General features: G+C 36.8%; 1 protein-coding gene across 2 annotated transcripts in view; it reads left to right on the top strand.

The window, feature by feature from the left end:
- MYOF (myoferlin) overlaps nucleotides 1-17,578 on the top strand; it is a 70,914-nt gene extending 53,336 nt beyond the window's left edge. The window contains exons 36-54 of one of the 2 annotated variants that reach the window (XM_075758247.1): nucleotides 190-351; nucleotides 858-1,023; nucleotides 1,646-1,722; nucleotides 5,472-5,483; nucleotides 6,721-6,819; nucleotides 7,464-7,589; nucleotides 8,383-8,538; nucleotides 8,654-8,745; nucleotides 10,070-10,240; nucleotides 10,776-10,924; nucleotides 11,139-11,278; nucleotides 12,268-12,356; nucleotides 12,442-12,537; nucleotides 13,155-13,296; nucleotides 13,614-13,713; nucleotides 14,614-14,807; nucleotides 15,833-15,942; nucleotides 16,285-16,432; nucleotides 16,903-17,578. In XM_075758247.1, coding sequence (XP_075614362.1) covers nucleotides 190-351; nucleotides 858-1,023; nucleotides 1,646-1,722; nucleotides 5,472-5,483; nucleotides 6,721-6,819; nucleotides 7,464-7,589; nucleotides 8,383-8,538; nucleotides 8,654-8,745; nucleotides 10,070-10,240; nucleotides 10,776-10,924; nucleotides 11,139-11,278; nucleotides 12,268-12,356; nucleotides 12,442-12,537; nucleotides 13,155-13,296; nucleotides 13,614-13,713; nucleotides 14,614-14,807; nucleotides 15,833-15,942; nucleotides 16,285-16,432; nucleotides 16,903-16,938 — 2,265 coding nt within the window. In that variant the 3' untranslated portion in view covers nucleotides 16,939-17,578. The remainder of the gene's footprint in view (nucleotides 1-189; nucleotides 352-857; nucleotides 1,024-1,645; nucleotides 1,723-5,471; nucleotides 5,484-6,720; nucleotides 6,820-7,463; nucleotides 7,590-8,382; nucleotides 8,539-8,653; nucleotides 8,746-10,069; nucleotides 10,241-10,775; nucleotides 10,925-11,138; nucleotides 11,279-12,267; nucleotides 12,357-12,441; nucleotides 12,538-13,154; nucleotides 13,297-13,613; nucleotides 13,714-14,613; nucleotides 14,808-15,832; nucleotides 15,943-16,284; nucleotides 16,433-16,902) is intronic. The other variant, XM_075758248.1, reaches the window with a different exon arrangement.
- Nucleotides 17,579-24,993: the final 7,415 nt, after the last annotated feature.

Genomic DNA, 24,993 nt, shown 5'->3' with positions numbered 1-24,993 from the left:
GGGATTTTTTTAAGTGTTTTTGATTTTCTTTTTTTCCATTAACTTTCCTAGAACTACCACCTTGAAATATTTTGCAAGTCACATTTTATTATTGAAAAGGCTTCATTTCTTCTTCCCTACTTTTTGAGTATCATATTACGCATATTGATATCTCTCTCACTTTTGCTTATATTGGATTTTATTTTACAGATTCTGGCTTGGGGGTTGCGGAATATGAAAAACTACCAACTGGCACCTGTTATGTCTCCGAGTCTCATTGTGGAGTGTGGGGGTGAAAGGGTGGAATCTGTGGTGATCAAAAACCTCAAAAAGACACCAAATTTTCCATCTTCTGTTCTCTTCATGAAAGTTGTACGTTGAAAAAACCTATATGCCAGCTATCTATAACAAAATCAGTTATCCTATACCTTTAAAGGTCAAGGGTTTGTTATGCAAGAATGAACAGAAAATCTTGCGCATCCTTTTTTGATTTAACGTAGCAATTTACTGAGCCTGAAAATTCTAATAAAGGTCATATAAACAGTCATTGATAAATTATACAATTTTATATGCACAATCGAGTGCAGTATATGTATTTATTTGAAAAGGCATCAATTTGCCTGTACATGTGTGGCTAATTTGATGGGAGCTGTGCAAGAGTCAAGAAAATTCAAGATTTGAGGCAATTAAATTTATTCTTATTGACTTTTATTGAATCATATTATAAGGTTAGAAATTTTCATTCAGCATACAGCCCTAAAACATAGTAGTTCAATATTAAATAAATGAAGTAACAGCTCTGATTTAGGGGGGGGAATCTTTAGTCTTAATTTTCCTTTTGTTTGCATTATAAACACATTCTAACCTTTCATTTTTAGCTTTTGCCAAAAGAGGAGTTATACAGTCCATCTCTTGTTATTAAAGTAATTGACCACAGACCATTTGGACGGAAGCCCATCGTGGGACAGTGTACTATTGATTTACTGGAAAGCTTTCGCTGTGACCCCTACACTACTAAAGAAGACATTGCACCACAACTGAAAGGTATACAGCTGGAAAATGAAAAGTTCTGCTTTCTTATGAGATGCTAGAATAACCAATCTTCAGTGTTTACTCTGCATACTCTGCCGATGAATAGCCATCTCATGTTGTGTGCTTGTTTGGAGATACTGTGATCTGAAAAGAAAAAAAAAATCTAACTCAGAGCATTAATTAGTGCAATATTCTATGGAGCATAAGAGGACATAGTGCAAAGGCAAGTCCACTCTCAGACTTAGTGTACTGGTTCCCTGAAGTTCCCCTTTAGTATCAACTTGAAATTTAACTACCTGCAGATTACCCCTGCACTAAGTACCAAAGTAAAGATCCAGTATTCGAGCAAGAATGCTCTGAATACAATTCTGACATTTTCCTCTCTATTTTTCCAAGTTTTATTCTTTTTTTTTTTAATTCTATATATTTGAGAAATGCTCACAATTCTGCATAAAAATATATTCTGTATTTTTACCAAAAAATGTCAACTAATTGCTTTCTTTAAAGGATCAAACATACAGCCAATGAATTATTTTACATTTTCTGTATCTGTTTGGATTTAAAATCTGATGAAAATGTTTAGTAAGAGATTTTTCCTACACCATATTGCCTTAATAAAATCTTTGGCTTACAGTTAGTCTACTCTCTGCTGCACCGCGCCAGGATACAGTAATTGAAATGGAAGACACACAGCCACTTCTAGCAGCTCAGGTAATCTTTAACATTTGATGCTTGACTTTCTTCTTCAGATCCGTGACTTCTGAGAGACTATCTAGACAGCAAAATTGTCAGAAACATAGGCAACCTTCTGGAAAGCCAGATGGAACAAAGTTACTTTGTGACAGGAAAGCAAAGGAAATATGTTAATCATTTGGACCTCTGTTTTCATATAGTAAACATCAAAATATAGCTTTTTGTCCATGGTAAAGTTCACCCAGTAGCTTAAGAATAAATTCAGTTGTTCAATAGCTACTGAAAGCATATGATAGAACATTACCTGGTTGTCCACTGGTGAGGGTTAGAGCAGCCTGATGTTCCACAGACTGAGCAGTTCTGAATAAAGGAGCTAGAAGTAGGTGTATGCTTTGGTGGGTACAGAATCAAAGCTACAGGAACACAGACCTTCAGCCATTCCTTTTATCAGTCATGGCTCTGCCTCTCTTACCATGAAGTCATCCAAAACTGATACCACTGAAACAATTTTTTTCTGCACTAACACCACTTCTCTTTCCTTTTCTGTTGTGCCTTGTGAATCTCTCTGCTACTCTGATTCTTTTAGGACCACCACAATACAATTTTACTTTCCAGGTAAAAAATAATTCAGCTTGCAGAATTTTACTCTTGAGTTGAAAGGTGAGTTAAGGCAAATTCCAGACAGGAATTTCAAGGAAAATTTTTCAATTATTTTAGGACTGTAAAATGTTCCCCTTACCTAGAAGGTGTTTTCATAAATTTCTGATGGCCTGTTATTTTAAAGGAAGCACAAAAGTTATAGCCTTTAATATAATAATTTTGCAGGCTTCTAATCCACAGTTTTTCACAGAGGTCCCAAAGTAAATACTACTGAATTTTAACTTTCGAACTCTCACTGCTATTTGAGTATGTTATTGATTGCATTGTTCTTCCTTTATTTCTTCTGTATCTTAATGTCATGATATTCAGACTCTAAGTAACCACGTTCTTTCATTTACCTTCATCATACATGTAAATTGTCCTTAGTACTAAATTTAGAACTTTTATCTGAATTAGGCCTTTTGTTCTAATATAAAGGCTTTATAGCTGGTACAGAGAATTTGTATTTCCTTTAATAATTTTAAGAAAAAAGATTTTAAAAAAAAAAAAGACTTAGCACTTTAAACTCACTGGCAAAATTGATTGAATTTTGTAGTTGATTTCAACTAAAGAGGGAAAATTTTAAATGCTACACATGGTGAAACTCTCTTAAAGAGTCTGACATCACCCTAGACACAGTGATAGCATCCATTTGAGAGAGGAAAGAATAGTCAAAACAATTTAAATTGAAATAAATACAACTGTGGAAAGTGTAAGTGGCATATAGGCAACACCCTGTGAACACAAAATGCCAAAATTTCATCAATTACATTCCAATTTCTAGTGTTTAAGCAGTATGTCAACAGCACTCAGCAAAATGGCTTCTCCAACAACAGTGCATGTATGTATGTACCGAGCTAATGCATGGAGATGACCAGAATGGGATCGGATGGGGGAAGAATGTTAATGTGATGATGTCATGAGGGCTGTACTTTTCTTGGCAATTATTCCATAGAGAGATTTTGGAGGAGATGATGCTCATAAGTCTAGCATGATTAGTTACAAATATTAAGGTATCCTTTTTCTAAAAGTCTTACTATGTGTGTACAATATGTATGAACTATTAAAATCTTTTTTTTGCGTGTGTGTCAGCTTATTTGGAATCTATGTACTAAAAGCACCAAAATCAGCAGGAATTATTTAACCACACTATTAATATTTAAACTTTGTTTAAAAGTCAACTTTTTGGAGAATAAAAGAAATCTACAGTAGATAGAATTCTAACTCTAACTTTTCTAGGGATCCCCCGTTTCTCTTGATTCCCCCCCCCCCCCCCCCCCAATTTTAAGATGTTCAAAAAGCTAATAGTTCAGTGTTACTGTCTTGAAAATGTCATGTATAACAATCTACAGTGAAGTTACTGGGTACATTATAAAAAGGACAGTATCCATTGCATGATCTTTACCATGTGAATATTTCACTCCAAAATCTCAAATTTATCATATGGCATTTTATTCTGTGTTTTGGCATTCCGTGAACACATCCTGCTTACCAGTTTTAGCAACAATAATATCCAAATATTGAAGACTCATTATTTGCTTTGGGAATTTTTAAAGAAGGTCTTAAGGTTTTGATTATTTTTTTTTCTTAATCTCTTCTTCCCAGAGCCTACCAAATGCATTATTTGAAGAGACATTTGAAGGTATATCAAGGAAAAAACCCACCAGACCCACTAACCCTAATTTAAACGGTTCCAAATTATGCTTTGATGAAAATTCAGAGTTCTACACAATATACTTTGTGAAAAGGCTTTAAATTGAGATTTTAAGTTATTATTGCATAATTATGCAAGCTACCCTTCATGTTGTCAACATTACAAACCAGTGTTTAAACAAAGTCAAATTTAAATATGGCAAAGTATTCAAAATTACTTCATGAATTCTGTCTGTAAGTTTTGCAAATCACTAATGATACGGTTTCAAGAGAATAAATTGCTCCAAATGCCTTTAGAAAATCTGACGGTCCTGTGCAAATCTGAAAAACTTATGCTGTATTTCTGATTTCTGACAAGACTACTAAAATACAGTAGACCTGAATATCCCAGCAAGATAATTACTTACACAATAGAAATGGGAGTAAATGAGTATGATATACCAGAGTGATGTCCTGAGGTATTGATGCATTTGGCTTGTATTCATAAAATATTTTGCATATTTCTTCTGCTTTGCACAAAAATTTATGGCTTATGCCTTTAAATTAAAAGACAAGGTATGCTATAGAAACACTAGCACAAATCACACTTGCTAATCATGGCTTCCAAATGGGATGCATGATGCTTGCTGTTAATGGACTACCAGGTCATAATTATGGTATCTGTAGTTGAACAGGTGAAGCATTTTGGATTCTGCAGATTGTTATTACACTTATATAGATAAATCTATAGATACACATACTGGTTGTTACTGTACTTTATAATTCTTCACTTTTTTTTCAGACTCCTGATAATCCACAACCTGTAAACAACTGAAATATGATAGTAGAAGGAAAAGGAAAAGGCTGTTGAGCATTAGCAAATTATTTTAAATTGTTTTACAAAGAAGCTGTCCTGGTTCTGGCAAAGATAGAGTAAATATGCAAAAAGGGCCAAAAACAATCACTTTAATTTTACATATGTGAAATTTGTGTGGAAAAGAATCTCTGGAATAGATTCAGTTTTGTAAGTGCTGTTAAAAACACTTTTCATCTGAAATAAATCAGATCCAGTGCTCTCTGCAACTACAGATGAAAGCAGGGAATGATGCTATTGTGGAAATCAATCAATAGAATCCAGAGTGTAACATTGCAATGATACAACGAGAAAACCAAGTTTCTCTCAGTTTTGTTTTGTTATGTGAAGAACAAAGCACAATGTGATAATGTCCTGAAAACCTGCTTTTTAATTTTTTTCTAATATGATCCCATTTAATATTTAGGACATACTGACAGTAGCAGCAAAGAAAAAAGTTAAACACATGGTGTCTGAATATTCTTCAAAAGTTTTTATAAATTATTGATGTAACTTAGTTTACATACATATTATATACAAACCCCTAAACTTTTATACTTTTAACTGTATAAAATTCTACAAATCATATCCTTACCATTATTTTTATTTTGCTCTTTTTTGGTGACTTGATCTTCATGAGCAGCTTACAGAAAAGGTAATGTATACTACTTTTAAAAATTGACACATTGCTTTCAGGTAAGTGAGATCTCCTATTGGAAATCAGAATATCAATACTGCCTCCTAAATTAGAATTTTAAGTATGTAGATGAGAACAGTAATCTGTGAAAATGTTTGACATAAAACCTACAATCAACTTGTAAAAATGATAAATTTAGGAAAAATATGCAAGACTGAAATAATAACCCAATGATGTGTATAATACTTTAAGGCTGTCTTTAAATCCAAACAATCTTAAACATACCTATTCATTCTGTTCATTCAGAGTGAATGAATACTATTCATCACCAATTGAAGTATGTTTTCAGGGGCAAATAATTCTATTATGCAATCCCTATGGATAAATACAGAAAATAGCACTGCTGAACAAAGTGATTATCAGACTTAATATTTTAAGACAGAAATACTGTCTTAGTGGACTGTATAGATTGTTAGCATCTAGGGTTTCATGAGACTCATTGAAGTATTATTTTTAAGAGGGCAAAGCTCACTGCTCCTTCTTTTCAACTGCATTTGGTAAACATTAAGGTAGGTCTCAAACTGCCAGATTCTGTCACGACAATCTCCACCGGGTCTAATGGAATGATGTATAATTAGAGCAGTTACAGCTCTGTCCCAGTGTTGTTATATGGCAGCAGTTTTCAAATAAATGGGAATGCTGAAAGCAAACTAGCACGTTTATCCCTCAGGAAAAAGTTTTCAACATGTCCACTGTAGTTTTTATAGTCATGCAATTCCTGTAACGAATACCAGGTATGATGGTGTTTTTCCTTAACAGCTGAAATGATGATTGCTCTGGCTAAGTGTACGTTCATCTCCTCTGACTTACTTTAAGTAATCTAGAACTTAGGTGGCTAGGCTGTGCTGCACTGCCAGAAGATGGAGGAAACAGACACGCCTCTAGAAACCGGTCCTTTGAGATAGGTGTCTAGATACCAGTAATTAATTGCTTGCTTGGAGATGGCTGGCTGTTGACTACCAATGCAGCTGGATTATAGACTAGGTACCTGGGTAAGAAATTCCATCTTTTCAGCATTAATACTTAGATTCTAATTCTCTTTCAGATGAACCTTTAATATTACTTAACTGACAATAAATTTTAGAGTATGCTATCTTTTAGTATGCTTAATTGTTCATTGTTTCTGCTGTACAGCATGATATAAAAGAGATTTTATCTCCCAATAAAAGACTTTTTTAATTTGCTTTTCTTTAAGGAGGAAGAAATTGTTGATTGGTGGAGCAAATTTTATGCTTCAGTAGGAGAACATGAAAAATGTGGACAGTATATTAAAAAAGGATATGACACTTTAAAGGTATTACTCAGGATAAAGTAAATAAACATATCTCAGTGTTTATAAGCCCAAAACCCAGTCAGAGCTGTGGCCTTTGTTTTCTTAGATGCTCTTCAAAATTTAACTGTACATGATTTTCTGCAAAGGGCCATTACTAATTCATGTGGTGAAATGAAGGTTTTAATAAGTGTAGTTAAGTAGAAAAGAAGCAAAAAATATCTTCTTAAGAGATGTATTAAGAATTTAATCTAACCTTCAATCAAATGGAATTTATTCCACTTTGGGTGCCAGGCAGATCCGAAATAAAAATACACATTGAGAAAGTATGAACATAGAGGATCAGTAATTTTACTGATGTCTGCTGATTAAAAGTTGAAGCCAGACCAGTTTCATTTCTCATCTAATACACCTAACAAAGAAGTAAAGATAAGCTTGTGAAATGCTATTTACTCTGGTTTTAACAAAGCCTAAATGAAGCTTGATAGCATTGCAAACATTGCATTTGCTTCCACTTTAATGTAAAAATAAAAATAGTTCCAAATGCTTTGGTTCATTAAGATACTCCATCAAACATACAGTACATTTTGCAATGCCATAATGGTGGAGATGGTATGTATGATAATTTCTAAACTGCACTTTTCTCCTTTTCCTTTTCTTTTTTTAAGGTGTACGACTGTGAATTGGAAAAAGTACCTGAATTTAATAGCTTAACAGACTTCTGTGATACATTTAAACTATATAGAGGCAAATCTGAGGACAATGATGATCCATCAGTGGTTGGGGAATTCAAGGTAAATTTCAAATGATGGGCAACAACCAAATGCTAGATGCAGTCTTTTGTATGTAAGTGCTTATCATTTAGGTAAGTCTGCATGCAAGCATTTCAGCTTAAATATGGATGCATGCGCTAATAGGGGCAACAGATGCTTGTAACTACTTAGGTACAGGCCCTTCTTTTTCAAGGAAGTACAGCTACACATCACTCACACTAAACATGATACATGTTAATTTAAAAGAAGTATCACTCCTGCTAATGTGATCTTCCTTGGTACCTGTGGAACAGAACCTTCCCAGATGACCTCTTGAATAGGGCTAAAGTTTCACCTGCAGATGGTCTGAGCAAAGTACATCTTTAGAATTAATTTGGAAAAAGTTACTTTGCACTATTTCTGTGACTCTGTCTGTGACTTTTAAAGATTAAAATAATGTTAACATTGTACATTTAGAAAAACAACAACAACAACAAAAAACCAAACCCAAACATTAAATGATACTTTTGGAGAGGGAAACAAATATGAAGTATGTGTTACGTATTTTCAGCTGGAGCAAACGCAGTAATTGTGTTGAAATCAGAACAGCTGTATTGATTTAAATCAGCTAAGGATATAAACTTGCTTTTGTAGTAAGTCTTATCCAAAACCCACTAAAGTAAAACAAGACTTCTAAGTGACTGTGTATCAGGCTATAATTTTGCTATTCATATATAAAACAGAGTATGTATGTGTAGGATAAATAAGAAAAAACAAACCTAGCAGAGTGACTTTTCTACATTTATCTTGACTGAGTCTTTATATTATTTTTTAGGGATCCTTTAAAATCTATGCATTACCTGATGATCCCACTATTCCAGCTCCTCCTCGCCAGTTCCGCGAGCTACCAGACAGTGGGCCTCAGGAGTGTATTGTGCGAATTTATATTGTTCGAGCTTTGCAGCTTCAGCCCCAGGATAATAATGGGCTGGTGAGACTCTGCGTTTGGAATGTCTGTGAGCTAACTCTGCTGTAGTATATTTTTAAATAACACTAATCTGGATAAGTATTTCTTAACAATATATTTTTTTTCTTATTTTAAATAGTGTGATCCTTATATAAAAATATCTGTAAGTAAAAAAGTAATTGAAGACAGAGATAACTATGTGCCTAATACTCTCAACCCAATTTTTGGCAGGTAACAAACTTTTTTGTATTTTCAATTTATTGTATTTTAGAATGTTTTCCTATTTTTTAAGATAAACCATTATTTGAAATAGCCAATGCTCTGTTCATAGTTATACACTGACAGTTATTTGTGAGTAAAGTTGCAGAAGGCATTTCCCTTTGAAATCACTGGCTAACACAGGTGTTTGGCTAGTCTGTAGAGTTTCTGTATCACATGGGTAAATTGCACAAAAAGTCAAATAATGCATGTCTCTTAAAACCACCCTATGTTATGCATGGAAGAATAACAAAAACTTCTTCCATATTCTATAAGCATATTTTCACTCTGAAAACTACTTGGATGTCATGATGACTAATCAGCTTAACATGTATTCCCAGTATACTGGTCTTCCCTTCAAAGGCTAATGATATCTTTGAAATATATGAATAGGAAAATACTAATTAGGAATGGAGAGGTTACATCACCTTTATAATACCAATGAAATTCTGGATCTGGTTTGGTGTCCGCAGTTAGAGGAGGATTTTTAGAAAGTCAGGAGAGGAGGACTAGAAGGATTATAAAGAGTTTGGAAAGCCTACTTTGCAGTGACATACTACAGGATTTCAATTGTTCAGATTATGCAAAAAAAACAGACAGCAAAGAGACTTGATTACAGGTACAAAGTACCTTCAAAATTTCAAGTTTTTCTAGAATCTGGAATTCTGGAAGTCAAAGTTAACAAACTAAAAAAAAAGATGCAGAGAATAATTGACCATGGAATACTTTACCTCAAGTAATGGATTCAGCAGCAGTAGAAACCATGACGCTGCATATCTGGAAAGTAAATTCAGATAATTAATTTGAGAAAACTCTACAGTCTGTTTTCTGTAGGACAGCTAGCTGACAGAATAATCCCTTCTAGTCATAGAAGCCAAACATTTGGACCATATTTTTAAGGCTCCAACTGTGTTTGTATTGTGGAAAAAAAAAAAATTCTAATCATACAGAAACTATGGATTGAACAACCACCCTTTTTACAGAGTGGCTGGCAGACCCACACTCATTTCTTTCTCAGTCTCAATTCAAGCTACTGCACAGAAAACATCTAAGTAATATGTTGTGCAGAAAGGAAAGATGTAATATCCATAGCAGTACAATTGGAATTATTAGTAAGTGCAAATAGTAATAACTTCTGCTAGATTTATCAGCACTGGAAGCATCCCTTTAATATTTTTTAAAGGCTATTGCTCAAAAATAAACTAAAAAGTGGGAGGTTTACATTGTTTTTACATTTAAAAATAAAGAAGTATTGCTCAAAAGAGCAACACAGTTAACTGGACATTTTTATGTTCAGAATGTATGAACTCAGCTGCTTCTTGCCTCAAGAAAAGGATCTGAAAATTTCAGTCTATGACTATGACACATTGACTCGTGATGAAAAAGTGGGTGAAACCATAATTGATCTTGAGAACAGATTCCTCTCTCGTTATGGATCTCACTGTGGCATCCCACAGCAGTATTGCATGTAAGTAATTTTATCTATTGAAAATTTTTATCTGTAAGATCTAGTATCCAGTCTCTGTAAGAAAAATCTGGGCTTCCTTCATCTTAATTATATGGTTAAAAACCAATGCTATGGCTTCTCACGGGTGTTTGTTGTGTTCACTCTATCATCTGAATGCCAAGTTAAGCTGCAAAGTCTTCAGAAGAGCCTTGACTGAAAACCATAATGTCAAACATCTTAATATTCTCTTTATATGGTAATGTGTGTTATTTCTGTCCACAGAACATACACTTAACAGAACTTTCTGACCTCATGGAAATAAATATGAAAGCATCTGTTAGCGTAAATCATTTTGATAGGTAAAGAAAAAAAAATCATGCTGTCTTGGAAGGTAATTGAGCTGGTACAAAATTATGTCACTATCAAACTCAAGCGGCCTCAATCTAGGCAGTTACAGTGCTGCCCTTTCTGAATTAGTTTAACAAATACATGTTACATGATGTATAAATGCTCTGAATGGTGAATAATTGTAGGATGTCTGTTGCTTTCCTAAAAGTTCTGGTGTGAATACCTGGCGTGATCAACTCAAACCAACCCAGTTATTGCAAAACGTAGCCAGGTTTAAAGGCTATGCTCCTCCTGTCCTCTCCGAGAATGGTAGAAAGATTAACTACGGGGGACGAGACTATACTTTGGAGGAAGCTGGTAAGCCTGTTCATTTATTTTATATTTCTTTCTTAAATTCATATTGATACAAATATAATTTTTTTTCCCTAATTTTCCATAAATACCTGAAGTCTTTGATTTTTTTTTTTAAATGTTGAGCACAGTTTTCTGTCCGGGTTTAAGTTCTGTAAAAAGTTCAAATGCAAATTCTGGTTCATGAGCCCCTGTTCTTTTTCCATTTCTTTTATTTCAGAGGCTAACAAAATTTTGCATCAGCATCTTGGTCCAAGTGAAGAGCAACTAGCCCTTCATATCCTCAGAACCCAGGGTTTGGTACCCGAACATGTGGAGACAAGGACCTTATATAGCACCTTCCAGCCCAACATCTCCCAGGTACTATGAACTGGTTGACTTCTGGTTTCTTGAATGCAGAAACGGAGCATTCCTGCATTTATATCATGTTGACAATACAGCAGTATCACTCAGGGGGAAAAGGCTACAAATTAATATTACTTGGCTGAGAAACTAAAGCAGGCTAGTCTAGAAACATAACAAAATGTCATTATGTTTTGCCATTAAGACCCCTAAATGACACCTTAAACACTGACAGAGTGGCAATTGGGAACGATTTATTTATTACTTTGTTACTGAAATAAACTGGAATATGTGTTTAATACCTCACCAACAATAAAGGAGACAGCCTGGCTCGAGCGCTTCCTAGCTACGTTCAATGAACGAGACCAAACTTGTCATTTCTGTACATGGTCCAGAGGTGCTAGTTTAAACATGAAGTCTTCTGTTGGACCTCTCTGTTAGAGAGGAACAAAGGCTAACATTTGTTTTCTGGCATTTACTAACTCACCAGTGGTTGGTTTTTTAAGAAAGTTTCTGCAGCAACCAGAAAAACCCATCTGCAAAAGTAAAAGGGATTGCATTTGTAGTAGAGTATAAAGTCTGCAGTAGTTGCCTTACTTCTGAGTCTAGTTAAGGGGCCGGATCATCTACACTGGGTAGGCCACCAGCCGCAAAACATCAGCCACATGTATGACACTGTACTTTATACCACTTCTAAAAGAATAGAAATTTGGATGTACAGAATAAGAACTATGTAGGCACCTAACTTGCACTGAATTCACAAGGAATTAACGTCCCTAAGAGCTTCTGAATTCTTGGCATAGTTTGTTTGAAGAAGCCTATATAACACAAGGGATTGGGCTTGCTCCTATCTGAAGTCCGTAGAAGTTCTGACATTGGTAACAAGAGTGAGCTCAGCTCTGTGGCTAAAACTAGTACTAAGCATGTCAATAAGCAGTTCCATGGAATTACCATGACAAACCTGTATGCAACGAACAATCCCTCATCCATCTTTTCCACTGCTACAGGGAAAGCTCCAGATGTGGGTTGATGTCTTCCCCAAAAGCTTAGGACCTCCAGGCCCTCCCTTCAACATCGCTCCCCGAAAAGCCAAGAAGTAAGTACCCCTATATACTACACACCATCTGGCAGCTCTGATAAAGGCCATTCAATTCTGTTTCCCCAACCATCTTCTATCTTAGGTATATCTTGCGGGTGATTGTCTGGAACACCAAAGATGTCCTTCTGGATGAAAAAAGCATCACAGGGGAAGAAATGAGTGACATTTATGTGAAGGGGTAAGAGCACTCTATCATGTAACACTTACAAATGAATGATGTTCAGAATGTCCTGGCAATGCCTAGAGCACAGGTTCCAAAGATTATTTGGTTCAGCCAAGTCAATGCATGCTACAGCCTCTGAAATAGTGCTAACCTCAGAGAAGTACAGATGTAGTATGAGATAAAGCATGACCAGGTAATGTGCAGTGAAAGATCCCAGAAGTTCATCTCCTGAGACAGGAAGCAACTGAAAAGACAGTGAGTTAGCTTTGGTGCTGCATAACCTGGATTCTTACTATTTTACATTTCCTAGTCTTAATGTAAAAAAATTCAATAGAAATCAGAGAAATATACTACTAGGCTATTGATCTAATTTCTCCTAAAAAAGAAATTACAGCACCCCACCAACAACTCACCACTGATACAGTACTGGTCTTAGCAGATCAGAAACTCAGTTAGGATGTTTTCAGTTACAGTGCCAAATTGGAGCCAAACTGCAAAAGGGTGTGAAAGACTCCCCAGCCCTCTGTGAGCAGCTCTTACAGCTTGTTTGCAATCACTTAATGATGTGGTTACAGTACGAACAAGCACCAGTGTATTCCCACTGCAAACACCAGACGCATCTCTGTTTTCAGGTGGATGCCTGGTAGTGAAGAAAATAAGCAGAAAACCGATGTTCATTACCGATCATTGGATGGTGAAGGGAATTTTAACTGGAGATTTGTTTTTCCTTTTGACTACCTCCCAGCGGAGCAACTCTGTGTAGTTTCCAAAAAGGTACGTATTTCTAAAGATTTCAATACTTAGAATACAGATTGTAATTAGTCTGCTATTTTTGTACCTAGATATTAAAGGAGACAGTTTGGCTCAGTTCTGCGTACTATTCTGAAACTGCTATTGCAAACAGATTCAATTTTGCCTTTAAGCCAGGAACACCGTGCTGGCAACGGCAGCAGTCTTCTCTTAGCAAGGGCAGGATTAGATCCTTAATACTTCTGCCAACCCCAGAAGTCACAAGTACTAACAGACCACAGCTTTGAATTTTCATAAGTAATTTTAAAAGATGCTTGGGTTTCATTTTTATGAAATTTTAGGAACATTTTTGGAGTCTTGACAAGACAGAACTCAGAATCCCACCCAAACTGATCATTCAAATATGGGATAATGACAAGTTCTCCTTGGATGACTATCTGGGTAAGACTTCTAAGAAAAGAATTATTGTAGTCTCAAAGTAAGAGATAAAACCAAACAATTTTAAATTATCGCATAAGGGTTGTGCTTATGAAGTGAGCTACCTAGCATGCAAATACACTCCTGCTTTCCCACACAGTACAGGGTTACTTGTGCTCAGGAACGACTGAGTGAATATTCACTCAGTAAAGGCTTACCTGCAGGCAAACCAAGATACTTTTCATTCAGGCAAGCCCTATCACAAAGTGCATGAAATGATAATGTGCATTAAAACTTACTTTGCTTCTTTCTTTAAGTAAAATTACTTAAAACAACAGTACTTCAATTCTAAGAGTATTGACATAAGGCTGTAATTTAGATTAAGCAATCTATTTCACACCATTATTGATTCTACTTCACACCATTATTAATCCCTACTTTTTGTAGATACTGGTCTGCAGGAGATTCTGTGCCCTATGTTAAGACAGCTCCAAAGTCTTTACCTTACATGCAAACCAAAATCTGAAAACAAATAATTGATTTATAACCATCATTAAAGTTAGCTAAGTCATGCATTTAACTATCCAAAATTACATTAGTATTACATCGCTGTATTTGGCTAGCTTCTGTTTAGGTGTGTGTGGGGAAAAAAAAACCCTCTATTAAAAAATCAAGTGATCTCACATTAAAAAAGGGTGAGGAGAGCTTGCTAAGTCCAAGTGATCAACATCAGTGCTTTCACCACAAGCAAGATGGGCTTAAACACAGCCTGGTGTGTCCCACTTCCCTGCTTCACAGCATCTTTAGACAAACACGACTGTAATGTGTCTGTTGATTGTTTTTCCTGTATAACATGTTGTTGAACCACTACGCTGTATGGTTTGTGTTCTGCAGTGTTTTTTTTTTTTTTAATCCATCTCCTAGGCTTTGTGGAACTTGATTTACATAAAACAATCATTCCAGCAAAAGTTCCAGAGAAGTGCAATATAGACATGATTCCAGAATACAAGGCAGACAGCGCTCAGAAGGCTCCCAGGACTGCCTCTCTCTTTGAACAGAAATCCATGAAAGGGTGGTGGCCATGTTATGTCGAAAAGGATGGCTCCCGTATTTTAGCGGTATGATTATTACTTCTTTAAGAAGTACTTAAAATTCATTTACCTTGTTTTTCAAATTATAAAGAAAGACTGTAAGGAGTCCCCTGCTTAGCTGTCAGCTTTCAGTGGATACACAGAGGAGTAGTGAATAGAACATTCCATGCACAATTTCAGGAATTCTGCTCCATCAACAATTTTTTGTTTTAAAGTATGAGTTTAATACCTAAATTTATTTTGTTTTTAACTCTGTTTACCTTGAAGGACTCTGACAGGAGGTTGAATCATGTTATCTTGTCAAAGAAGCCACCACAGTTATTGTCTGATTGAATTTATCATGTTATTGCTTAGAAGAAACACAAGACATCCTAAATGCATTAAAGACTAAAGAAAGAAGTTTAAATACAAAGAATTTTTTGTACACGGGAAATATAATTTATATACTGAGAACCCAGGCTATCTTTGTGATTATGGGGGCAATCAAAAGACCTAAAGCATTTTAACCTGTTCTATGAAGAATATAAATGCATATTTATCACTTGCCAGAATATTAAGCCTTACAAGTGTGCCTGCTTCTTCTTTCTAATGTTTTTGCCTTTAAACTTTATTACTGCAATTTAATAAATCAGGAAAAATATTCAGAAACATCTATCATCCACAGCAGTATGAAAAATGAGATCCTTAGTCGTTTGGAAAAGATGCAGTCCTTGGGTTGTTCTTGAAAGAGAACGATTGGTTTTGTTTTGCACTTGAAAGAAGACAACTGTTTTTGTTTTGCTAAATCGGAAAAAAAGCAATGTATAGCTTAAAACAGAACCACAAATTAATTACCAGAACCATTCTATGCACTGTGATTTCTTTTTTTTCTGTCATTCTCTGGTACTGTGTTGTAACACTGTCATAGTGCAGAAATAAGTCTGTTTTGGGAAGGAAATGGAAAACACACAGATGCACACAGAGCCGATCTCAAACTGCTGCAGCAGTACCAAACAAGTACTATTAGTGCTGTTGCAATAAGATGCTTGTCTCATGCCATGTGTTTTCTGAAGGGTAAAGTTGAAATGACATTGGAAGTTGTCAATGAAAAAGAAGCTGAGGAAAGGCCAGCTGGTAAAGGAAGAGATGAACCCAACATGAACCCAAAACTAGATCTACCAAAGTAAGATGTTTTTCTCTCACTAGCTTGAGAAATATATAACATCTAGCTACTATGATGTTCTTGACAAAATCTGCATGCAGTAAAGGATCTATTAGACATCAATTATCCTTTGCAAACTTTCATTTATAAAAGCCAGTCTTGTTTCCTTCTGCAAGCAGTAGGATAAAATGCAAGGTGGTTTCAGTATTACTGGCACACGTTTACTGAAACTGCTATCTTACATGACAAAACTATCTGTGTTTGCTTCAGCCTCTGAACCAGAGTGTTTTCATGTGCTATATTTAAGCATAAGTATTCCCTGTTTTTATAGTATGAGTAATAGTTGTTTCTTTCAAAATGCAGCCGACCAGATACTTCCTTCCTTTGGTTTACAAATCCCTGCAAGACAATGAAATATATTGTGTGGCGCAGGTTTAAATGGCTCTTTATAGGCCTGATCATCTTGCTGATTCTACTCTTGTTTGTAGCAGTACTCCTCTATTCACTGCCGGTAAGAATTTTTAAATGTTACTGTTCTTCAGCTGTGATATGAAGCCAGCTTATGTGTGAGTCATCAACAGGATAGAATCTCTTGTCTGTGTAAGGAGTGTATCAACTCAGTTTTAGCAGGGAGATAGGGATTATAATACCCTTATAGCTACAAACAACTTCAGCTGATTTTTATTGAGAAACAATTAAAATCTATATTAAAACTAACCTATTAAGTAAAGATGGAGCAAGTGAGTGCTTTAGAAGTGTTAATAACCTACATAATTAAAAATAGTTAATAGTCCTGAGTGGATTTCAGTCTACTTTAATCTGAACTATCTTATTCTTTTTTACTGTATTTTAACTGAAATTACCATGCTCTTTAAACATTCTGATCCATTTTAATATCTTAAATGTCTTTTACAAAACTACACTGCAGTATTTTGTATACATCTTTTTACCTCTATTGTTTCTTCCCTTCTCCCTCAACAGAACTATTTGTCAATGAAGATGGTGAAACCAATTTAAAGAAGAGTTTTTACCTCATCTTTTTAAATAGTAACAAGGTTTCCCCTCAGGCCGTGGACCAAATTCACCAAGGCTCTCCATCCTTTGTATCTGCTAGTATTTGGACCTGTAAAATAGAAAAGTAAGAATTTAAACAAGGTTAGCCAAGGTTCAAGGGGCCATGACAGGTGTTTTCAAAAAACAAGGGATAAACCCCCTCATGTTTCATGTACTTTTTTTTTTTACTTCAGTGGTGTCTACACATGGCAAAGTTCTGACTTCCTTGCTTTTAAACTAGATTTTTCGTAAAAATCATTCAGGAGGCTGCCTGCTATTGCTATCTCTATTTTTTAACGGATACTTCCTTTTGAGAATTCCTTTCTATTGAAACTTTGCATTTTAACTTAAAGAAAAACAAGCACTACTTATAATTATGTATACCAAAGAAACCTCACAGTACAATCAAAGAAGGGTCAGACATTGTTTCTAGAAAAGTTTTCAGCATCATGCTGCTTAAAATTCTTAGTTAGTGTGCTGTGGTCTTGACAACGCTATATATGTATCTTGACAACAACTGCATGGGCACAGAAATAAATGATATACTGTTTACTTAGTATAATTTACAAATGTTTAAATAAACTTATCCACAAGTAAAATACAAGTTACTGGTTTTCTTTATCTATTGCAAAACTGCAATGCATTAGGTATTGTATTTTGTCTATCAGAGGATGTAATGCCAAAAATCTGGAGTTTAAGGTATTTTACTGTTATCTTTACAGTGAAGAATAAGGAACTACTTCTGCACAAAGTTCTAATGAATTTCTTCATTAATTAGGAAATTAATAAAGAAATGAAATTTAATAGTTTCACTATACTCCTTGTATTTAGAGATGATCTTGAATCAAAACATAAGAGGATACACAACCCAGATTCAACCCTTGTTTGAAATCTGATCTGCACATGGGAAGTATTTCATTTAGCCTTAGTCTTCTCTCCACAGGCACAGTAAAATATCATCTGTACTAAAAAATGAGGTTATAGCCTGGGATTCCACCTCACTTTTATGGAGGGCCAAAGCAGAAGCATCTCACTGAACATGCTCTGGTGCTCGACATGTAGGAAATCTGCGACAGAAACTGAAATCAGCATTTGGTATGACTGTCACACTCTTGACTGGATAAAGACTTCAGCTGTTTTTAAAAAGATAACAAAAATAACTGCAAGAATTAATTAGTCTTGAAAAATCTCTGTCATTATATTTAGTGGCACACTTAATCTTTCTTATAACAGCACTGTAATATAAGCATGCACCTGTCAGGCCAAATAAGTAAATGACACTGACTTAATTCTGTTGAACAAGCTAGAGTAAAGGTATTACATGAAATAATTTCCAGAATGTGAAGTCCCATTGGCTAGAGTGGAGCAAGCAGCCGTCATCCTGTCAAAAAGATAGCAATGCCCTTATTTTGGGATTGTTAAGAAATGCTCAAGCATCTTGACCTATGAACAAGAGCTCAGAGCTGGAACTAATCACCATCCAGATGGATTGGCCCTTCACTAATGATGAAATAGCACTCCAGAAATAACTGGCAATTTGCATGAGCTAATGTTTGATCATCCACTATTAAAATCTGTCTCAATCAATGCCATAAATCTGACAGACAGTAAAAAAAATCACAGCAGCCTTATTTTCATTGAAAGATGAGAAAGTGTCTTGATTGTAAGGGTTGTAATTAGAAAGCATTTAACTTGAAAGACCATTCCCCAGACAACAATTATGAAATGGAGCAGAGATCTGAGCAAGCCCGGTCCCCTAGCATTTGACAAGTGGCAGGTACTGCCCTTCTGAGTTGAGTTCACCCTCTTCCAGATGCCTTTTTGTCCAAGCATGCACAGGCCTGATAATAGCTCTGCCTAATTGTAGTGAAACTAAAAACATAACTGAAAAGCCTGAGAAGCCATTTTTCTTCCCTGGCCTGCCCCAGTAACAAACAACAGAAAACATATGTTCACAAGAAAAGAAAGAAAATGTGATCATTGCTATTTACATACAATGCTAGGTAAATCTGCAATCCCTGGTGTAGCTGCTATGCATGACTCCAACATGCTTTTTGCCTAGTTCAAAGAGTTTAGCAAAGATTTAGCCCTGTGTAGGAAACAGTTTGCTGCTCTTGTTCTGCACTGACTCCTGGGATGGTCACTTTGCCCCAGGTGTGCTGCTCCCATTGCCAGCAACTGAGGCCACAGGAAAAAAAGGCAGAATGTAAGTGTACTGATAGCACTCTCCCTTATGATAGCAAATTACTTAATCCCAGGACTTCCTCTTCTTACAAGTTTGCTTTGCCTAAACTGTAAGCTATTTTACCTGACAGCTATTTTGGCCTGTGAGCTGATAGGGCCAGTTCAGCTGCACTCCTGTCACTAAGTCCCCAATACACAGACTCTGTGCTTCACAGAAAATACTTACCTGCATCTACAATGACCTCTCTGGGAAAAGAAAATGATGAGGCTACCTTCTCTGCACCTGCCTGTCATTCAAACATGAGATGCTAGCCAGCTGAAACAGCCAGGGAGAGGCTACAGCTAAAACAAAAAGTGCTTTTAACAAAAAATGGCTAAATAACAGCAGTACGTCACTTGCCAGCAATATGTCAGAGTCCTTCTGTCTCTGACATCATGGAGGTTCAAACAACAGTAGCTGTACTCAGATACACTCAGGTATCCAAGCAGCACATGGCTTCCTATCAGTTGCTTGCTGTAGTCATCCCAAACCCTGACTACTGGAATGGGCTGTAAGGAGGTTAACAGCTACTATCATCTGCTTTACAACTAGACAGATTGTACAAGGAAGAATCACATAGCTCAAGAAGAACCACCAGCTCAGTGTAACATGAGAGGCAGTAAACTCAACACCTACAAGTTGTTCTTGCACTATCATCTGCTTTACAACTAGACAGATTGTACAAGGAAGAATCACATAGCTCAAGAAGAACCACCAGCTCAGTGTAACATGAGAGGCAGTAAACTCAACACCTACAAGTTGTTCTTGCACTTCTTTGAACAACCACAAGATGACATCCCAAGTCTCATGTGTTCAAAGTCCTACCAGTGCTTCTGGTTTATTCCTATCTAAATACACCTTGCATTTGGAGATGAACAACAAGAAGATACATTTCATACTTAAGGGAAAACACAGCCACAAAGTCCAGTGCTTCTAAGGGTATTTGGAAAGCACAGCTGTAAGTGCCCATTACATACTAAAAGAAAGTGACCCCCAAGTCTTGTCCCCACTGACTTTAATGCTGTTGTAAAACTAGTAGATGCCTACTAGTTGCCTATCTAGCAACTTGAGAGCCGCACCAATGAGTGAGATGGCAGCATTCAGTGCTGAATCTTGTGTCAATGCCAGCTCAGCTAGGAAATGGCACTCAGCTTTTTACACAGTACTTTCCATTGCTCAGAGCTGTGTGTGTCATGCATACAGACAGCGACCTTAGACAGACAATGCTCTAAAGAAAGAAAACTAGAAAGTTCTTTAAAAATTCATATGTGGAAAAGAAATGGGAATACACATTGTCTGTCCAGTCTGACCATGTTCTGACCACAAAGCTACCCTTTGAAAAAGTTTGTCTCCTTTGTAACCTTTGCTGTGGCTAAGAGATGAAATCCATTGACAAGTGCAAGATGAGGAACACAGTAAAGAAAAAAAACACTTCCCTCAAGCCACCAAAAAAACTCTGAATGCATTATAATGGCTGATGAAAGACTGAAGACAGACATGGCAGATCTGTTCCTTTCCCAGACCTACAAGATATCAGGACTAGAAGCAAAAAGCACCGGAGCATTCAGAAGGCAGCAGGAGGTACACAGACACCCTGAACAGAGCAGGGAGACTGCCCACCACCTCACAGGGATCCACATACTTCCAGAAAGGAAGAGATGCAGAACTAGGAGTGACTGGAGAGTTTATATAAGCCTTAAGAAGTGCAATGGCTGTTAGGCAGTAGTGGAACAGTTACAGATCTGCACCTGAACGCCCATCAGTACCTTTTTACACAGCTATGTCCTCTACAGGGTCTGCCTTTGAGAGCAGCTCAATATGAAACAGCGACTAGGAAAACTAATAAAGTTAGACGCATCAGCAAACAGGGAACAATGAATAAACCAGAATATGTTGCAGTGTTGTATCAATCATAATTCTCTTATGTTCAAACTCCATATTTGATTTTGCTACACATCTCAAAAAAGGCACATTATAAATGAATAAAGATTCAAATATGGACAATGAAAGTAATCAATAGCAAGCAGGTAGGAGAAGAAAAGCTTAAGAGGTCAGCACTAGCCTGGAAAGTGATAGAGTAACAAAAAAATAGCAGATATCTAAAGTAAGCTACAGAGAGGCAGAGAACATATAAATTGGATGCCTTTCTTAAGGGACTATATTACAACCATGCACCTGCACACATGCGGACTCCTGCTTCTACCTCAAAACCTTCAAAATAAAAGGTAAAAAATTAACAAAAGGTTAAAGAAGACATTTTAGTGCAGATTTTAGATAACTGTTGGACCGCACTGATGGAGCATATTATTTGGTTTAATAAGAACAAAGAAAAGCTGTAATACCTCCCTGCATTTATGTATTACAAACATTACAAAATACAGTAGCTCTTATACTTCACCGCATCCCATGCTTGCTGGCAGGAATCGCCAGAACAGTATTCCACTCAGACAGCACTGTGCAACTGGGAGCAGGATTATACGCTCACAGCTCTAAGAGATGCCCTTCCTTGCAGAATTCCCAAGTTTTCTAGCCTTGAGTGCATGCTCCTTACTACTCAGGTTATCATAAAATACCACAAAGGAGCGATCTCTAAAGATCATGGACCAGCTTCAGAGTCACCATTCCAATGGGGCCATGGCTTCACAATGCATTGGCACTGGTGACATTACTAACTTTGGATATTTGTTCCTATTCACTACCATGCCCTTGACTAACAAAATCAGACTTAGAACAAAAGGAAACACCACCAACCGCTTCCTACACCCCTTCTGATTTTTTTTTTTAGCGTTGGACTATTCTCTCATTTGCTTCAAACCATAGCACTGTGGTGTGTTGAAAAAAATCATGGGTTATGGCCTTGAGAAGAATATCTTAAGCTGATGTAGTCATCAAACAAAATAATCTCAAACTGAGTCATCAGCAAGTTCCTTTGCCCCAAGACTGTTTCAGGACTGCAGGCAGACTCAGAGAGACAAGAATACATACACCGCACAGGAATGACCTTCAGAGGAATATATTTGCTCACAGGAGGACAAACGTAACAAGCGAAAAACGTAACAAGCGAAAAACGTAACAAGCGAAAAACGTAACAAGCGAAAAACGTAACAAGCGAAAAACGTAACAAGCGAAAAACGTAACAAGCGAAAAAGTACTTAGCCACCAGTCCACCCATGTACCAAGAAAGGGGATGGACATTGCAAACGTGACAACTTATCAGTTGAGATAAAGAATCCTTTAAGCAGCCCAACACTTATTCTAAATGTAAAATACAGATACTAGCATATGCTAAAACAATGAAAGCTCCAGTTAGTAGCAAAACACTAGACTTCACTATCTCGGAGAAAAGCATCAGGCTTCTGCAGCAAAATTCCAGATTCAACACTGCTTTCCCTGATTTCAAGGGGAGAATCTTTGCAGAAATATTTGGTATACAAATCTGCTCTGCTTTTACTCCTGGATACGTGAAGCCTTTGTTTGAATTGCCATAGTTAACAAACGTTTTGTTCAGATAGCTATCTGCCTGAGAGCTGACAGCACAGTTAATTAGCGCCTTCACTTCAGCCTTATGCCCTTACTTCTCGGGTGCAAGAAAAACACACTGGCCTCCAAAAGCTACTTGTGGCCTCGGCACCTCCGGGACTCCAGTGATGAGCTCCTGCTCTGGACCTCTGACACTCCCTGGCCTGGCAGAGGAGATGGATTTCAGTGGGCTGTTTTCAAAGCTCAAGACTTCCCATTTTGGAGTAGGAGGCAGGCAATTAAACTTTTAAAACTAATCCTGCCCTCAACAGATCAGTCTAGCCCAAAATATACACATTCTACTAGATAATCTACCTGCCTTCATGCAAAAGCCTGCACTGTATATGCACTGTATAACTGCTACTGTTAGAATATTAAGAAAGAAAGAAAAAAAAAAGACAAAAAAAAAAAAGACTGAGACACTGTGCTCTGAGTTTAAATACAAAAAAATGTAGACAGGTAGAAGCAATCATCTCTGAGAAAGGATTTACTTTTACTTCAATCGCACAAGTATATGTGTGTGTGTTTTTAATTAGAAATAAGTTGTCTGCACTCACCTTGCTCTGATCCATGCTGTGCCAACTTAAACCCTGCCAATGAATCTGAACAGTCAAACAAACCTCTGTCCCTCCCCAAACATCCACCATTCCCGTCAAATAAAACACATAACAATGGAGGGAAAATCGACCTGAAAGGAGCTTATTTCCAAATGTAAAGGTCTAACCTGAGGATAGCTATTTTCATGCAAAGCTGAATTCTTCTTGCTCATATACATGGACCCAGAATTATCTGTTCACTTAACACTCTAAGCTTCTCTTATGCGATTAACAGGGAGGAGCAAATTAAAGGAAAATGGCATGGAAATCCCCCAAAGCAATGAAAAAGAACCGTACCTCCCCTGCCCCCAAACTAGAAAAGACCCTGAAAACAAACTTGGGCACTCAGGGCAATAAGGAGGGAAGAAAACCAACTGAAACCCCAAATCCATCTTGTACAGCAAAAGCCAGGCCAGCCCACCAAACCATGGGAGAGTTCTGCTGTTAGCATCAGTTCTAACGGCTCATCTGCTCTTTGTCCCTTTTGGAGCACAAGGGAAACCGTCTTCAATTCATCCAGCCTCCAACTCAGTCTTACCTTGGCAAAGCTCACACCTACAGATGCTGATGCACCTCTGAAACACCCTCCCACAGCAACTGCTTAGCATGTGGCCACCTGCTCCCTAAAACTTCAAATGTATTATACATATCCACTGCTGACTGTCACTACTGGTTCAAAAGCTGAGTTTCCAGTTTGGAAATGAGAAATACCAAATTTCACCTCCAATTTTTTTTTTTTTTTCATCTGAGTGCAATAGGAAAAAAATGCTGTGAAAATATGGTGTGACAGCAATTAAAAAGGGGTAAAGGGAAAAAAAAAATTCATTGCCCACCTGTGAAAATAGCATGGTGGTTGTTTTTACCATGAACAGCAGTTTCAGCGAAAAGCTGCAGAAAGCTACTAGAATTGTCTGTGGTAGCAGTAGTTACCTCTAACTGGGCAGAGGAACCTACAAGCCCGATGCAGTGCTGGAGCTGTTACAAGCTCTCAGGAATACACACCACGTTGTAACAGACCCTTATACATTTATCTGCAAAAGATGAACAAACCCACAACACCTCAACGGAAATTTCAAGCTCAATGAGCTTATGTTTTCTTTTTATGCATAATGAAGTAATTACATTTTACCCTGCTTATTTGAATCAGAAATGGTCTCTCCACTGGTAGAGTCAACCAGATAAGCTACTCCAGGCCTTGCACAAGGTAGAAACTGTTTCTATTAATTCACAGAGGCAAGCCTAGGTGAATTAGCTACTAATTTAAGTCCTACTCTTTTTTTATTTTTTTCTTTTCATTGCTCGTATGTCCAGGATTAAGGCAGGACAACAAATTTTCAATGGTATGTATATAAAAGATGTGACCCACACTAACACTCACAAGGATTAAACAAGTTATTGTAATTTTAACCAGAAAATCACCTAGACCTTACAAGAACGAGATGAAACACTAGTCAGAATATCATGAACTGGTCTACTCTAACATGTCCTGTACTACTCCAGTTGTAAGACAATAGTGAAAAACCATATGGAAATCGCTGGCAGACGCTACCCCATAGAATGAACTCCGATGTGAAAGCCAAGTGCTAACATGAAGACAGCCGCTCCACAGACCTCAGTGAACTGTAGTCTTATAGGGTCAGCATTTTTCATATGAGCTATTCGTAAACGTCTTTCATCTTT

The sequence above is a fragment of the Balearica regulorum genome, chromosome 7 (assembly GCF_011004875.1).
Source record: "Balearica regulorum gibbericeps isolate bBalReg1 chromosome 7, bBalReg1.pri, whole genome shotgun sequence".
Lineage (NCBI taxonomy): Eukaryota > Metazoa > Chordata > Aves > Gruiformes > Gruidae > Balearica > Balearica regulorum.
This window is presented reverse-complemented; position numbering and strand designations above follow the sequence as displayed.